General features: G+C 39.0%; 1 protein-coding gene across 3 annotated transcripts in view; it reads left to right on the top strand.

Annotated features, from left to right (window-relative positions):
* The window catches only part of CD6 (CD6 molecule), a 351,671-nt gene that overhangs the window by 110,901 nt on the left and 223,121 nt on the right, over nucleotides 1-17,649 (top strand). For all 3 annotated transcript variants that reach the window (XM_044083993.1, XM_044083994.1, XM_044083992.1), the window contains exon 4: nucleotides 12,569-12,886. In XM_044083993.1, the coding sequence (XP_043939928.1) occupies nucleotides 12,569-12,886 (318 nt within the window). The remainder of the gene's footprint in view (nucleotides 1-12,568; nucleotides 12,887-17,649) is intronic.

Raw genomic sequence — 17,649 nt, 5'->3', positions numbered from 1 at the left:
AGAATAGTTGATAATAAGCAGAATAAATCAGATGAATGAATGATATCATTGGGCCTGTGGGTCTGAGGCATTAAATGTTAGCAGACAGCTTGTGAACTGAAGGTAAAATTAGCTGATGGCAGTAGTAGGGTTGTTTAGTTATCAGGTCAATTTACACTGGTTATTTGTGGATTTATTCAATTATTCATCTATATGAATTTATTAGCCAGGTTGGAGGACTGATCACTGACAAATTTCAGTCTCACCATGGGGAAAGTACAGCGATAAAAATAAAATATTCAGGACAGAGTGTCAATGGAATACGATGTGTACAACAAGGTTAAAGTAGTGTACAAGGTAAGGAGAGTTACACACCCAGTATGTGAAATTATTTACATTATACAGTTGATTGAAGATGAAATAAGAGTATGCAGTATGGAGAAGTTAGGTACACTATATACAGGAGAGAATCACATATTAAGGTATGATATACAATAGAAGGCTGTAGAGGGTAAGAACGTTATTTGACAGGGATGGAATATGGTGTGCTTAGGTAAAGTGGCCAGGAGCAGCATATAAAACCCTTATATCTAGGCAAAAGGGACAGCAGGTGGAGAATTATGCTCTCATCATCTGTCCACATCATTCTACAATGAATAACTGGACAATGGTAATTTGAAGAAAAAAGACCATGTAAACAAAATGAGAGAAGAGCAGTCAGAAGTAAAACTAATCATATGGATTTGTCATAGAAGTCAGGGCAGTGCACCTTGGACAGTAATTTGGGGGTAAGAAAGGGAATGGATATGCAGCACACAGTTCACTTACTTGGATCAATGGTAACAACGTATTTCACTTAGTTATATACAAGAGTACATTATGCAAGAAAGGAGTAGTAATGAGGTATTTCACTTAGTTATATACATGAGTACCTTATGCAAGAAATCAGGAGTATTAATGAGGTATTTCAGTTATATATATGAGTACATTATATAAGAAAGCAGGAGTAGTAATGAGGTATTTCAGTTATATATATATGAGTACATTATATAAGAAAGCAGGAGTAGTAATGAGGTATTTCAGTTATATATATGAGTACATTATATAAGAAAGCAGCAGTAGTAATGAGGTATTTCAGTTATATATATGAGTACATTATATAAGAAAGCAGGAGTAGTAACAAGATATTTCAATTAGGTTTTCATGTGAGCACATTGTACAGGAAAGCAGGATTAGATCTTTATTGTCTAGCCAGGTAATTTTTACCAATTGCCATATGTGGATAATATATTTTAAATGCCACCATTTCAGTACTATCATAAATACCTTTAGCACGCTTCCAGAAAATATTTGTTTTATAAACAAGTTTAAGACACTTGCATAGATTTTTATTTCATGCATCTATTAACTGGTTAAGCCCACTGGACAAAAGTGTCCCTTTTCAGTGGTGACCCAGAAGCATTGTCTGGTTAAGTGACTTGCTCAGAGTGACACAGCAGACAGATGGCAGTAGAAGTAATCAAACCTGTGCCTTGTACGAGCAGCGATAAACCACCTTCTTCTTCTCCACTAACTAGCTAGACTCCTCTGGCTAGGTAGTGAGTCACTACTACTTTTTTTTTTATCTGGAACTAAAACTGCTGCCATCCAAATGAGTCCTGACAGTGAGGCTGGAGTGACAATGCATGATTAGAAACATAATATACTAGCTATTAAACTGAGCAATGGAAGTACAGCAGAGGGCAGTGACAATGGGAATACATGTTATAGGGAGAGAAAAGCAGGATTCACAACCAGAATACAAGGATGCAAGGGCTCTGTCATTCAAGCTGTCTACGGGTGATAATGTGATTGGCAGTTTAGAGTAAACTGTATCTGTTTACATATGGTGCAAATCTCTGCAGTAAATTCAACTGTGAGGGAAGAAAAGAGAAGCAGAGATCTCAAACATATTGGCACGTGGCCTGAAATGTCCCAGTTAAAACTGCTGCCAAGACTATAATAAGGCTGTGTATCTTTTTATTTGGGGGTTAGGTGGGAAGCTGATCATGGCAGCATGCCTCACTTCCTGACATTGGCCTCAATTAAGTATGACCATGGAATTAAAGGGACTGGAAGATATCATCTGCTATTCAAATTATCGGGTTAATGCAAATTCTTCAACAAGGTAGCATTATAACAAATTTGCAAGGAGTACACTTCAGGTGATTTTGGCAGCTTTCAAAACATCTTGATTTAATACTATATTTCTTTACTGACTGTGGTCTAGATTTTAAATTTATAGTTTATTTTGGAAAAAAAATGTGCAATGCTGTCTGACGTTTTATTTTCTCTTGTCTAGTTAATTTTTCAGTATAGGAACATTGCTAGATGATGTAATGGGTAGTATTTGCTACATGTTTTGCATGCAGCAACAATTCTTTATGGGTAAAAAAAACAAGCCAAGTCTGTATATAAATACAAACACTTACTTATCTTGGAATTTCAGTATTATAAAATCACATGCATTTATTTTCATATCTAAAATATCTCTTTGAAAATATGTCTTTGCAAGGTATAGGTCTATTCTAGCTGCAGTAAGCACAGAATTATAATAGTCTATGCAGCATAGCAGATTGCTAGATGGGTGGTTACAGAACAGGTATGCTCTTTCTGTTTCCATTTTTCACCTGCATAATGTCTTTAAGAGGAAGGTTACAACTCTAAAAAAATCAGGGAGACCATCATTGCCAGCAAAATTCAAATACAAAAATGTGTTCAGTCTCACAAGAAAATAGAACAATATAGTGATTTATATGATAGGACTGTAGGACATAAGAACAATACTAGGTAAGCGACCATGAGGACCGTTAGATGCCTAGTCATGTGATTTTAAAAGTTCTTCCTTCCCTTTTCAACTTAATACTGCTCAACTCCCCAGTCGTGCAGGGCCTTACATAATAACCCTGGTGATAATGTGTGTCTAGAATTGTTATGCTCTAGCTTGATAGTTGAAGAATATAAGGCCTTTCATTTTCATGGTTAGCTATCTTTGGGGTCTTCCTGACTGAGTGATACACTCTGATTTTAAACATGCAAAATGGTGCACTGCATTCAATGACTCATCTGATAAGGAAAGAGTAAGGCACCAGGATGACTTCTTTGGATCTTGAAAATATTCCCCTTGAAATTAACTGGGCCAGACAGAAAGATTTCTTGACTGTGGTGGAAACAATGATGACAAATGAGAGAGAACATTCCACGTAAGTACCTAGGTCTCGTATTACTATGTCTGTTTCAAGAGGAGCATCATTTATAACATATGAGGTAGGAACAGCTTATTTCCTTGAATGCCGCTGAGCTACACTTCCTGTAAATAATAATTTTCAGTGTAGCAGGTATGTGCATATTCCAGTCCTTGCTGGACCTGTTTAGTATCAATAGATGAGCAGATATCAGTGTTCAGCTTGCAGTCATCAGCAAACGTGGTCAGTAGAGACATTGAACTGGATGTCTGCAAACTAAATGCTAAATAGTAAAGTACCCAACAATGATTTCTGTGGTAACCCACTAGATACAATTTTACATTCCTAGAGTATACCAGCAATTTTAACAGACTAGGGTCTCTCATCTGGTTAGTCTTCAGTCTAGCAGATAACTTAGGGGATTACATTTTTTAACAATTGCATGGGGATAGTGTCAAAATGTCAAGATCAAAATAAGGAATGTACATTGAGTGACCACTGTCTACAGCCTCTATAACACTTTCAAAGAAATTTACTTGGTTTAGGTGACAGAACTTACCCTTCACAAAACCAAACAGATTGGGCTCTGCATCTGCATAAATGAGTTCTGTCATGATGCATTCCATGGCTTTGCATTGCCTGAATCTGTAAAGGGGTCACCCTTTCATCAGAGGTCACAGTGGCTGTTCTCTTGGCATCAGGTGCAAGTCCAGTAGACAGCCTGAGGTTGAACTGTTTCAGAAGAGGCTCAAATAGTGCACACTCTGCACTGATGGGAATACAGCCTGGTATGTTGTCTGGTCCCATGAAAGTATCATCTTTAACCTTTGACAGGGAGTTTAAGACTTGTTTCAAGATGATTTAATGAGAAACTAAATATTTAGGAATACTGGGGGAACAATGTGGAAAAGCAGGGTAAAGTTAGCACTAAATTTGTCTGCCGATATATTTGCTTTTTTTTCTTGGGATTGGAACACTTGTTTTCATTATAGATGAGCTCAGTGCAGTATTGGACTTTATTTTTTGATTTCCAAATGTAACTGAATAAAGATTTGCAGTTTACTTTGGTATTTGTAGTGACCTTAAGATCATACCCAACCTTACATTATCTAAGAGTAATATTAGTTTCCTTGTCATATATGTTTCATTGTGGCCCTGAGACAGGGGGATGGGAATATCTTACAGCTTTTCATCATTTTATTTCATTTGTTATATAGTTTAGTAATAAAGGGGTACCACCAGAAGATGTTTATGCCTAAATTTAACATTGTATTTAGGGTGGATAACTACTGAATTCTGTATGCATCTGTTTAGGTGCTGCTGAAAGCAGGACATGAATGCAGCAGCACTCCCATTTATGACCACTTGGAGGGAATCATTCAGAATTTTGCATAGGTCTTCTATAAGGTGGATCAGATTTGCTCCGGTAAAGTCCCTCAAAATTGTCTTATTTGGTAGTGGGCTAGTACCAATAGTCCTGACAGGAACTAGATATTTAAGGATCAGGCCAAGGATATTATGGCCTCTAGTAGTTTTACAATTTGCACTAGAGAACTGGCATTGCGAATATCTGGACGTGTCACTTTTTAGAAGTTTCAGTTTGCCAGTTTATGCTTGGGTAATTGAAATCTCCTTGCAAAAAGTATTTGGCTTTATATTTAATCCCTCAGTGGTGTTAAGGTAATCACCATGATCCCTGGAAGACATTAATGATGATCTCTAGTTAACAATGAAGTAATAGATGTCTTCAAGAATGATTTGGATCTCCAGGAGCTCCAAGTTAGGGTTGTGGGTTATTTGATGTGAGGTGATGGTATTTCTGACAAAAGTAAATACAGTTACCCCAGGGGTCTGCTATAGATGGAGTGCTGTCACTGCACTGAAGCCACAGCTAAGCAACTAAACAAATACAAATGTGCTTTAGTTGCAAGATGGCCTTAAGTTTGGGCATCTTTCCATTGGGATCTTAGCACTGATGTCCAAATTTGAGTTTGCTTTGTAAGAATGCCGAGTATGTGGATTCTGCCTACAAAAGGCACTGTAGGAGTCAGCAAAGGTTTTGGCTAGTGTGGGGGAACCCTGGTTAGAAGAGAAGTAAGTTATCCCTGGTGAAACAGGAATGTTTATTTACCATCTGATTCCAGATTGACACTTAATGGTTACCCTTACAGTGACACCAACTACTTAGACAATTACCTTATCTTGCTCTTTGGACATCATTCTTGGTGAAGAAAAGATGTTCATCATGTTTCACTGTTGGAATCATTACACTTGGGTTATCCTGCTGGCAGGCTACCCGCAGTCGGCCTGAATTCCAAAGTCCTGGTCTGGCATAGGTTGCTGTCACCTCTTCCCTGACATCAGTGCACCAGGGGTATATAAGATGCAGCTGACGCCATTTTCTTCAGTCTTTCTTACTGTGTGGTGCCAAAAGCAAAAGCAGTTCGCAAGTGCTGGTTGGCCGACTCCTGAAATTTTCGAAATTGAATTTCAGAACCGAAGTCTTCAGTAACGCTAAGTACCCCATTGGGGAAACTTTTTCTTGCTCCAGACCCATGTCAGTAAAAGTTAACAATTGTATTTCTTGTGGGAAGCAAATACCTTATAAGGATTTTCACTCTTACTGTATTCCTTGCCTAGGCCCTGACCACGACGTTACTAGTTGTTGGTTTTGTGCTAGATTCAACCAACGCACTATTAAGTGTTGGTTTGATTTTGCTTTGCATTACTTTGGCCGAAGGTTTAACTACATAATGCCATCAGAACAACCGATGACTGGAATTCATAAAAAACACAAAGACAAAGAAAAGGACAAGCACCCAAGGTCCAAAACTGATGATGAAGCCTCTTCTAGGCCAGTCGCCGGTTCACAGTGAGGCACTTTCGCAGCCCCTGACACCCGCTACCTCAGAGCCACAGGCCGCCTCTAACTCCCACGTGGAGATAACTAGGCCTCTGGAAACTCAAGGTATTGGGCCTACAGAAACTATTCCCTCAGATGGGTCCGGAGCCACTGAGCAGGCATCGACTTCTGAGGGTGTTTTCAGACAGCTTACTATCAAGTCCACTTCAGCAGCCAAGGCAAAAGTCTAAAACACCATTAAAGACAAAGAAACAAGTACAGCATTCTCCTGGACAGTCATCCATGCTAAAGAAACAGATGCTTAAAATGGCCAAGGACCTAATTACTTTGATCAGGGGTTCCCATCCCCCTCCTGATAAAAGGCCTAGGCAAGACACTGACTATGAATCCTCTGACCAGGTTTCTATTTCCTCTGATTCCTCTTCAGAACATGGATATTCTCTTTCTCCCTTTGAGGACTCTGACACTGAAGAATCTATCCCTTCCGCCTCTCCTCCTGAGGATTACTCTTTTGGGGAAACCTTGCAGACCATGTGGGAGCATTTCCATTGGGAGAGCCAGGATTATTCAGAATCCAAGAAAAGGCTCAGAGACTTTCTTTTACTGCCTCAACACAGGCCCCTTGCTATACCCCCTGTACTAGATATTGTTGATGATGTTTTTTCTGAATCCATTGTCTCCTGATACTTTACCCCCTGCACCAGTCAAGCCAGATAGGGACTACAGGGTCCCAGACTCTCATAAATTTCTTTATAAAAACCCTGCTGCTGACCCAGAAACAATTTCTCAGGGTCCCAAAGGGGTCAAGGCTTCCACTGCAAAAAACTCTGTTCCCTCTGATAGGGATTCTAGAGCACTGGAGAGATGGGGAAAAACATTTACACTGCTGCTACTTTAGCTGTAAGGGCTTTAAACTGCCAGTTTCACATGATTAAATATGAACAATATCTAATGTCTTTGCTAAATCAGAAAATGCTTACAAGCTCAGAATGTCCTGACAATAAGGAAATGCAGGATTTACTGCATGCAGCTGAACAAGTGGGAAAGCATACCTTGCAATGTGGTTTTGATTCTTTAGAAGCTTCTTGCAGAGCCGTAGTTACAGGTTCTGTCATTCGAAGGCTTGCTTGGCTAAAAGAACAAAGTTTACCTGATCATGTTAAAGCAAAATTATTGGATGCTCCATTACAGCATGATACTTTGTTTGGTGTTAAGGCAGAAGAGGTGTTAAAGAAAATGGAGGATAATGCAAAATCAATGCAGACAGTAAAGGATTTTTTACAGGTTCAGCCACCCAGATTTAGCAGGAACTGGCCTTCTAAAAATTGGCCCTTTCCAGTGTCAGACAGGCCACAAAGAGGCAGATACAGACGCCCAAGAGGCAGATCTCAGCCCCAAGGCTCATAGAGACCTAAACAATGGGGTGCTTCAGCCCCCAAATGTGGAGAAGACAAATCACAACCTTACAGGAAACAGTCCCAATGACTTCCCTCTGCAAATGCCAAGCACTTACCTTCTGGCAGCACCCTTAGAGGGAAAACTAGCACTTTTCTCACAAAATTGGCACATGAACACCCAGGACAAATGGGTACTGAATATTGTTTCTCAGGGTTACAGGTTCCACTTTCACACCCTACCAAGGTCAAAAGGTATGCCAGACCTGCCACAAAATCAATGGGCAGAGGCACAAAAACAAATTTCTGCTCTCATGGACATGAAAGCTATTCAAAATGTACCACAGCAAGAACAGGGGCAAGGATTTTACTCAAGACTTTTCTTGGTACCCAGAAAGGACAAAGCCTGGAAACCAATACTGGACCTGTCAATTCTAAATACTTTCCTGGATGTTCCAAAATTCAAAATGTTGACACTGCAGCAACTTCTACCCATGCTGGGCAAGAAGGCTTGGTTAGTTACTTTGGACCTCAAAGAGGCATACCTGCATGTCCCAGTCAGGCAATCTTGCAGAAGATACCTCAGATTCATAGCTGGCTCAATGCATTACCAATTCTCTGCACTGCCCTTTGGCTTATCTACTGCGCCCAGGGTCTTCACAAAATGCCTGGCACCAGTAATTGCATTTTGCAGACAAAAAGGAATTCAAATATATCTCTACTTGGACGACTGCCTTATTCAAGCTGAGAGCAAGGACATTCTACTACAGCATCTGGCATTTGTAAAAAAAATTACTAATTTGCCTAGGGTACACGATAGATGAAAAGAAATCAAAACTAGTGCCCTCTCAAGAGATAATATTCCTGGGTGCAAGCTTAAATGCAACTTCCCAGATGGCTTATCTCATGCCAGACAAGCAAAGGCAACTGACTCATTACTTTCAAATGATGGCAACAAAGACCCAGCTACCCGCAAGAAAAATTCTGCAGGCTTTGGGCTTCATGGCATCCTGTATCCTGCTAATTCCATATGCAAGACTGCATATGAGGAAGCTACAGTGGTATCTAAAAAGTGTGTGGACTCAACATTGCCACAGCCTGGAAACAATAATAACCCTTATTCCCTTCCTGCAACAGGAGTTTTGATGGTGGGCATTGGCCTGTCACCACAACAAGGGACAGCATTTCACTTTACCCACAGCCAGGTAGACAGTATCAACAGATGCATCGGATTATGTCTGGGGGGCACACATGGCAGGAAAATGTATTCAGGGCACGTGGCCCATGGACCAAATGCATCTTCACATCAATCAAAAATAGATGCTAGCTGTACAGAATGCCCTGACAGCCTTCAAGGATCTACTGCTTCCAGGACAACTATTACTAAAGACAGACAATACTACAGTTGTGTGGTACATAAACAAGCAAGGGGGCACACATTCCTACCCCCTCTGCAGGCAAGCCATGACTTTGTGGAACACAGCACTGACCTATCAAGTACATCTGCAGGCACAATTCCTGCCAGGAAAGAAAAATACTCTGGCAGACAAACTAAGCAGAAACCTCATGGACCCACACAAGTGGAAACTAAATCCACAGGTCTTCAGCATGATAACAAGGAAATGGGGATACCCAGACATAGATCTTTTTGCCTCCCCTCACAACTGCCAACTAAAGAGATTCTGCACAAGGACTTATCACTCACAAGCATGGAAAGTGGATGCTCTATCATTCAGCTGGAAAACCCTAACAGTTTATGCCTTTCCTTCACAAGCCACTCCTAAAAGTCAGACAAGAGAAGACAAAAATGATTCTGATTGCCCCAGACTGGCCACGCCAGCACTGGTACCCAATCCTAAAGAGCTTGTCTCAAGGCCCAGCCTGAACTTTGCCTCAAATTCCTCATCTTCTGACTCAACAAAACAATCAGATCCTGCACAGCCAACTGAAAACCTTAAATCTGGCTGCATGGCAGATAATATAGCCACTCAGAACACACCTCTCTCTAAAGCTGTTATGGATGTCATTTTGGAAGCCAGGAGGCCCAGCACCAGGAAATCTTATGAAGAGAAATGGAAGAGATTCTGTGCTTGGAACCAGGCACAAGGACTTGAACCACTTGTTCCAAATATTCCTCAGAATTCACAATACCTAACTGAGATGCTGGACAAAGGCCTATCCTTCAAATCAATTAAGATCCATGCCTCTGCCATTTGAGCTCATTACAATATGGAACCTCCTATTTTCTCTCATCCACTGCTAAGACAGTACCTCAGAGGGGCAAAAAACATAAGACATCCAAGGAGAGCACAGATACCTACACGGGACCTCAACTTTGTCTTAGAAAAGCTCACACTGCCTCCTTTTGAGCCAGCCAATATAGCTGATATAAAATTCTTATCATGGAAAACTGCTCTGTTCCTAGCAATAACTTCAGCAAGAAGAGTCTCAGAGTTACAGGCATTAATGGCAGTGGAACCTTTTATAATTTTTCATCTGGACAGGGTTTCTCTAAGGACAAACCCAACATTTATGCCAAAGGTAGTATCCAGTGTGGCTCTTAACCAAACCATTCATTTTCCAACATTTTATCCAAATCCCCAGAATAAAGGGGAGAGACTTCTGCACTCTTTGGACATACACAGGCAGCTACGCTTCTACTTGGACAAAACAAAAGCTTTCAGAAAAACTGAGCAACTGCTTGTATCATATGCTGCAGGATCACAAGGAAAAGCTTTCTCAAAGCAGACTATTTCAAAATGGATAGGACACTGTATTTGTTTCTGCTATGCACACCATGGCAAGCCAGTGCCTAAGAATATTAGGCCACATTCTACCAGGGGAGCAGCCACTTCAGCAGCCTTTCTCAGAGGAGTACCAACCAAGGAAATTTTGGAGGCTGCAACTTGGAGTTCAGTGCATACTTTTACCAAACATTATCACTTACCTCTTTACTCTAAATCCAGAGCAGGCTTTGCCACTGCAGTTCTGCAGGGCCTCATAGCCACTCCTAATCCTATTTAGACCCAGCTGCCCTACCTCAGCTTTGGGATTCAACCCAAGTGTAATGACTGCAACAGTGAAACACGATGAACATAGTACAGTTGTGTACCTACCATAAATGTAGATGTTCGAGTGTATTCACTGTTGCAGTCCAGGTTACCCACCCTCCACCCCCCTTTCTTTGCTGGGACTTATCTCTACTTCTCTATCCTATACAACCTATGTGGTGCATTTGCTTGTAGATGAAGGTATTGTTTTTATTTCACTGTATGTTTTTATAATCAATATGTATTGCCTACCTTCTTGGGGGCACCTGACATCTGGGGCAAGAAAAACTGAAGAAAATGGCATTGGCTGCATCTTATATACCCCTGGCGCACTGACGTCAGGGAAGAGGTGACAGCAACCGACGCCGGACCAGGACTTTGGAATTCAGGCCAATTGCGGGTATCCTGCCAGCAGTATAACCCAAGTAAGTGTATTGACTGCAACAGTGAATACACTCAAACATCTACATTTATGGTAGGTACACAACTGTACTATACTGCTAAAGACCAGAGTGGTTCCTGCATCTAACACATGCATAGTGAGTTCCATCATGTCTCTCTGCATGTCCCTCTGGGTCCAGCACCTTAAATCATTCACTTCCACACAAGCAATCAAAGGATAAGAGGTAATTTCCAATTTCATAATGATCTTCCTAAAATTTGCTAAACAGTGTGTCTAAATAACTGCAATTCATTCATTTTCAGTATGCTGTTTAACCTATTCTGGGTTGCAGGCAGCCAGTGCAGGCAGTAGGCGTGAGGTAATCAACAATCCTGGAAATGAGTAAGTCCAATGCAGGATGCAAACAGACTCACATGCACACTGCACACACACACACACACACACACACACACACACACACACACACACACACACACACACACACACACACACACACACACACACACACACACACACACACACACACCCGCGTGCACACACACACATTTGAGCACTGGTATTTCACACATATATTTGAGAAGTGGAAGAAAATGGCAGCCAGTGGTGTAAATCCTTGTGGATACAGGGAAGAAATGCAGAATCTGTAAAGAATGCGTCATCACCAGGGACAGAACCAGAGAACTGAGTGCTACGAGATAGCAGTAGCACCACCATGCTGCCCGGAAAACAAATAAAGTAAATCTCTTGTATAACTTCCTACAAATCTGTTATCAAAACAAATGGCAGCATAATCGATTCTTTAGGAGAAATAATGTTGAAAGCTTGTCCGAGAGATCTTCTGATTACACTTATGATAGTGTCAGGAAATCTGATTTATTTCTTTGTTATTTTTATTCTAAAGGCTTCTGCCATTATCTTGCCCCTGAATATTTGTTTGAGGGACGAATGATCTTTCAGTCTTCAAACATTTAAGCTATACTGTTTACAAATGAGATATGATGGGAAGAGAGAGTGCACTGAAATATGGCTGGAGTAATGAAATATGGGGGTGAGGAGATGGAGAAACAGAAACCTACAAGCTGGCAAAATCTTTTGAACTACAGGCATCTGTTTAGTGAGAATAGTTTCAAATATTTAAGCTTACTTTCTGAAAGCAGTTAACAAATAAATTATCAAATAAATAAAAATGCTTCAGGAAAGAAAGAAAGAAAGCAATATGAGGAAGTTTATTTCATGAAATGGGTAGTGGAGCTATGGAACTTTATGGAAGATTGTTGTTAAGGTCATATTTAGTTTCAAGTACTATTGGGATGTCATAAGACATCAGTGAGGTCGGTTAATAGGATGAAGTGAGGAAAATAAAGGTAGACTGACAGCAGTAAAACTGCACATGGACAATAGATTGACTTAATTACCGATAACACTGCTGAGAAAGTAACTAGATATATGTTTATTTGATGCCATTGTTTATGTTCCACATATCATGTGACTGCATTTCACCAGAGCAGTACATAGTATTTGCTAATCATTAAAGTTGTCTGCATGATATATTTTTTTTTAATTTTGTTCATTCTGTTTTGCAGACATGTCCAGTGTAACATTGTCACATGGCACACATGATCATTTTTTTTAATTTTGTTCATTCTGTTTTGCAGACATCTCCAGTGTAAGACTGTCACATGGCACACATCATTGTGCAGGGGAACTGGAAACTAAGTTCATGAAACAGTGGATCCCACTGTGTTGGGATGACTTGGATACAGCTGCTACTAATATGATCTGCAAAGCACTCAGTTGTGGGGGTGTAATAAATGTCACTGGTCTGTTTAGTTTAAGCAGCAATGGCACTGCTAATCTCACTTCTCATACAGGCGCAAACTTCACCCGCGAGCTCAGAGTGATGTGTAATAGCACAGAGAAGGGCCTGGAATGCAGTAGAGGGTGTCTCACCAAACTCTGGGTTACTTGTCAAGGTAAGTGTTTTTTAATACATCTGTTTCACTTATTCAACCCATTACATGTAATGTCATAACAGACATTAGTAGGACACAGGTTATGTGAGATATAGTTTCTCTTATACAGGGACAGTAGCTACACAGTTGTTTACAATGACACTTTTTGTGTAGCTGCTCACTTATTTCTAAGGAAAGTTTTAACTGCATCTATTCCATTTACAGATAAGTGTCTTTCAATTCATTCATCCAGGTTCTACTGCTCCCCTACTGTTGCTGTAACTTCTCCTGTGTCATGGGGCCTTTGGGAGAGATTTGCTCCTGTGCTACAAACCATTTCGCAAGACATGCAGTATTGGCACCAGAGTGTGATAATATAGTGCTGTAGATCTGGTTCTGTTTCCAGACTGTCATACTATTTCCCAAACAGGCGATCTGTGGCTTGGAATTCTGGCATCCAGGTTCTGGGTATAATGTGCCAGATATAGCCATAGGTGAACTGTACATGAAGCATGGTTAACATCTAAACCAAGGGTAATTTTTACTATGCCAGAAAACTAAAGGAGAACATTGACTATAGTAGATGGGTGACAGTGTAACATTGTCCAGCAAAATCCAATAACATAAAAACAGAAGCAATCAAAATGCCCAAAATGTGACAGTGTAAAAACATACATATTTATTGTACTATCAGTCAGTAAGCACTTAAAGAGTGTCAAATAGCCCTCAATACATGTAGGACTCTAGGAATAAAATGAAGTTTAAATTTTAAATTATTTTTAAAAGGAGAAGGGTAAAGAAAACAGGAAGAATGTTTATTAATTTAATACTTTATATATTTTACTTTCTGTTCTTTGCTCTTTAAAAATGATATGCATTTAAATTGTGTTTGGTAAGTCCTGTGATCTATCTGAATATAAAAGTGATAAGTAGTGGTTAGAATGATTCAGTCTGTGAAAGTCCCTTTTATTGTGTAGTGACAAGAATGCCGTTACTGACTGATGGCAGAATGAACATGCATGTTTTTATTGTGTCACTTTTGGTTATTTTGGTTGCTGCTATTATCATGTTACTGTACTTTGCTGAAGAATATTTTAACGATATCCTTTCAGAAGCATATTTGCTGTTTTTGAATGAAAATAATCGAATAATATCAGATTGCCAGTTAAGTGCTGATACTCTGACAAATTCTTTCCCAGCTTCTCGAAATCTAAACTTTTAAGTTCTGTTGCATGCCATTAAAATGATAGCACCCAGTTGGAAGAAAGTATATCCTCTGCAATACAAATGGTTAAGAAGATTAGCTGTATGAGATCTGGTAGTAACATCTGGAACAACTATTTGATTATGCTAATAAATTAATTACAACTGGGCACATTCCAAACATTGGCTTCAAGCCGTACTGGTTCCATATATTACAGAGGTGCTAAATCATACCTTAACAATTACAGCTGTATTAGCCTTACTTTACATTTTCTACAAATTTATTGTTTAAAATTAAATGATATAACATTTTTCAATAATTTACAACTCCACCCCACAAAAAAAGTTAAGTATCTCATTAACAGTGCTCAAAGAAAATATTGATAAGTATATGGGTAATAACAAATTCCAGTAGGGCACAGCAGCAATGATGCTTCTCAGAGCTCAATAGGGCATATGACTGACAGCAAAGGTTGGTGATGTTTGTACAAACGATATTTTCACAAGTCCCAGTACCGTGAAATAAACTCACTTAAAGCCACTTTCAGAAAACCTGAAGGAAAGTAAAATAACTTTCTTCTGAGAATTGGAAGAAAGTTCTGTCCTTCATTTTTAGTGGAATTGCTAAAGCTGTGACAGGATTTGTTATGACTGTTACTTTAGCAATTTTAGAGGGTTTTCTGTAGCTGTTACTTTAGCAATTTAGCTAATCTGTCCTATTTACTATGTTTGTCATCCAAAGAATAATAATTTTTGGCTTTCTCTAGTGAAAGGTTTCAGAAAGCTTTTGCTGTTACTACATTATGGCAAATTTAGACAGGGGGTGGGGTTCTATACAGTTACCAAGATGGGTTGTTTATATAGTACTATCACTATAACATATCGGAGTTATGTTTTATTCAAGATAACCATTATCATGCTATGCATCTTTTTAAATCTTAATGTAATACAAATGTTATTTCGTTGTTGTTAAAAATTTTGTGAGGTTATGAAAAAAAAAAAAAAGAAATCAGATTACATTAAGGTACATCTCCTCAATGCCAGTAGGTTGAACAATAAATTGCATGATCTTGAGACACTTCTGAATTTGGAAAGCATCCATATCTATGTAGTTAATGAGGCTTGGTATAAATGTATAGAGGGTGTTGTGTATTTCATGCAGACACAATGGCAACTGTGGTGGAGTCGGCATATTTACTGAGGAACGTATTCCCTCCAGGCAAATCCCTAGGGATATAACAGATGGAACCAACTAAACTACAGACCTCTCTAGATAGGATTAATTATCAACTATTATACAATGACTGGCCATTAACATTTAAAAACGAGCACACTGATTGGTCAGCCCAACCAGCGTGCCCATTATAAATCGAGAATATATCAACAATATCAACGATAAAAGTCTGGCTGCTAAAGTATAATTGAACAGCCAGACTTTTTTTTTCTATTGTTATGTGGTAGACACACAAAAATCTGAAAGAAAGAAAGTCTGAAACTGAAATGCATGTTGTTATTTAGTGACTTCATTCCTCATAAAATTTGTGGTTTTCCAACAAATCACTGAGGACCAATGTCATTAAATAATGACATGCATTTCAGTTTCAGACTTTCTTTCCTTCAGACAATGCAAATCTTTCTCAAAACATTCTAAGTTTATAAAAGCAACATTATCCATCCTCTCCTTTATTTAGTCCACATATCTGAAAATAAGAGGTGGAGAGGTACATATGAGAGCAGAGAAAAATACAACAAAAATCAGGTATGTTCTGCAAAACTAAAGAAACATACCTGATTTTCCTTGTATTTTCCCCATCTCTCATACCTTTAAACTGTCCAGAGGTTACAGTTTTTTTATTACAAAAGAAAAAAAAAAAAAAAAAAAAAAAGCAACGGAGGTCTTCCTATCTCCTTTGCTTGCTTACCAAAGCAATGATGTACCACGTAAACATGAGAATGGAAGTCCCATACACATTTGCAGTATTTCAACAAAGCAGCACAGTCAGGAAACAACATTGAAGAACATCATGGCACCCTTACACAAAGTCCTGGGGTCCTGATGGAGAGATGAAAAGTCAGCAAGGGGTCCTGATGGAGAGATGAAAAGTCAGCAAGGGATCCTGATGGAGAAATGAAAAGTCAACAAGTAAAGGAGAGTAGTGCTGAAATTGAATTCATCCTCAAATCTCGGTAAGTACCTTTGCGAGGTGGACCCTGTTTTTCACAAAATCTCACCAAGGCGATGCTGATATATGACTGTATTTATATAGCATATATCATGGACAGACGTAAATCAAAAATAAAAAAAAGATAGCTGGGTGCACAAGACCCAGGATAAAAAAGTGCCCAATTCTGGTAGGTGCACTGGTGTCAGGACTGGAAAAAATGACAGTGTAGAATCCTCAAAATACGGAAACATTCCTACAATGGGGCCAGGCCAGGCTCAGGGGGAGGATGGCCCCCCTGTTGTAGAAGAAAGTAGCAGTCCACAAAAACGACAACAATTGATTGGCCAAAGAAGAGCCATAAAGAAGATAGAGTGGACTATTGAGGATCAGAAAGAAATTATGTATTGTTACTATTATGTAAAAAGCCCAGAATTTCCAGACACAAGATATGTAAAATGATTAAGAGAGAAATTAGAGGAAAGAAAAATACTTCCGCGGAAAAACTGTCAAAAGCTTCAAATAAAAAATTATGTTCATTAATACAACAGACTTTTGAAAAACAGTATATAGATCAATAAACTTTGATCTCTTTGGAAAAATAAGCATCTGAGGTAGTGAGAAAATATAAACAACAAAACCTAGAGATATTTGAAAAATATAAAAAAGAAACATGGACATGGGAAAGAAAGAAATTTGATATGGTGCAATATTTATGCAAAGGAGAAAGCCAAGTTAACTAATATAGAGAAGGCAGTCTCAAAGATATTCAAAGAAAAATACAGGCAAAAGCATCCAGATATGGAAAATTTCACAATAAAAAGATTAATAGCACAAATATGTAATGTAGAAAAGATGATTAGTAAAGCAGAAGTTAAAGAAGTAGAAGTTGAAGTTATGGAGTGCCTGAGAAGTGAAGGATTTAATGTAGGTCTAAAACAGACAACATCACAGCATGATGGAGTGAGTCCCCAGAATAAGGAAAAGCAAGAAGATCAGGAGACATGTGAAGAAGTATGGACATGGGAAAGGAAAAGAGATTTAATATGGTGTAATATTTATACAAAGGAGAAAGCAAAACTAATACAAAAAGAGCAGCACTGAAGATATTTGAAGAAAAATATAGGTAAAGGAATCCAGATATGGAAAACAACTTTACAATACAAAAAATAAGAAGACTAAGAGGAAAAGCAGAAAACGAGATTAGTAATGGAGAAGTTAAAGAAACAGAAATTGAGGGAATGGAACAGCTGCAAAGAGAAGGATTCAATGTAGAAAATCAAATGCAGAAAGCACCACAACAGGATAGAGCAATGGATATCCAAATTAAGGGGAAACCAGTGGAACAGGAAGCAATTTTTCAGGTGCCATATCAAGATATTTTGGAGCCTTCCACAGAAAACTAGTATAAATGTTCAC

Source organism: Protopterus annectens, chromosome 9.part0 (assembly GCF_019279795.1).
Source record: "Protopterus annectens isolate FY-2018-M chromosome 9.part0, PAN1.0, whole genome shotgun sequence".
Lineage (NCBI taxonomy): Eukaryota > Metazoa > Chordata > Ceratodontiformes > Protopteridae > Protopterus > Protopterus annectens.
The sequence above is the reverse complement of the archived record's forward strand: the minus strand, read 5'-3'. Positions and strand labels throughout refer to the sequence as shown.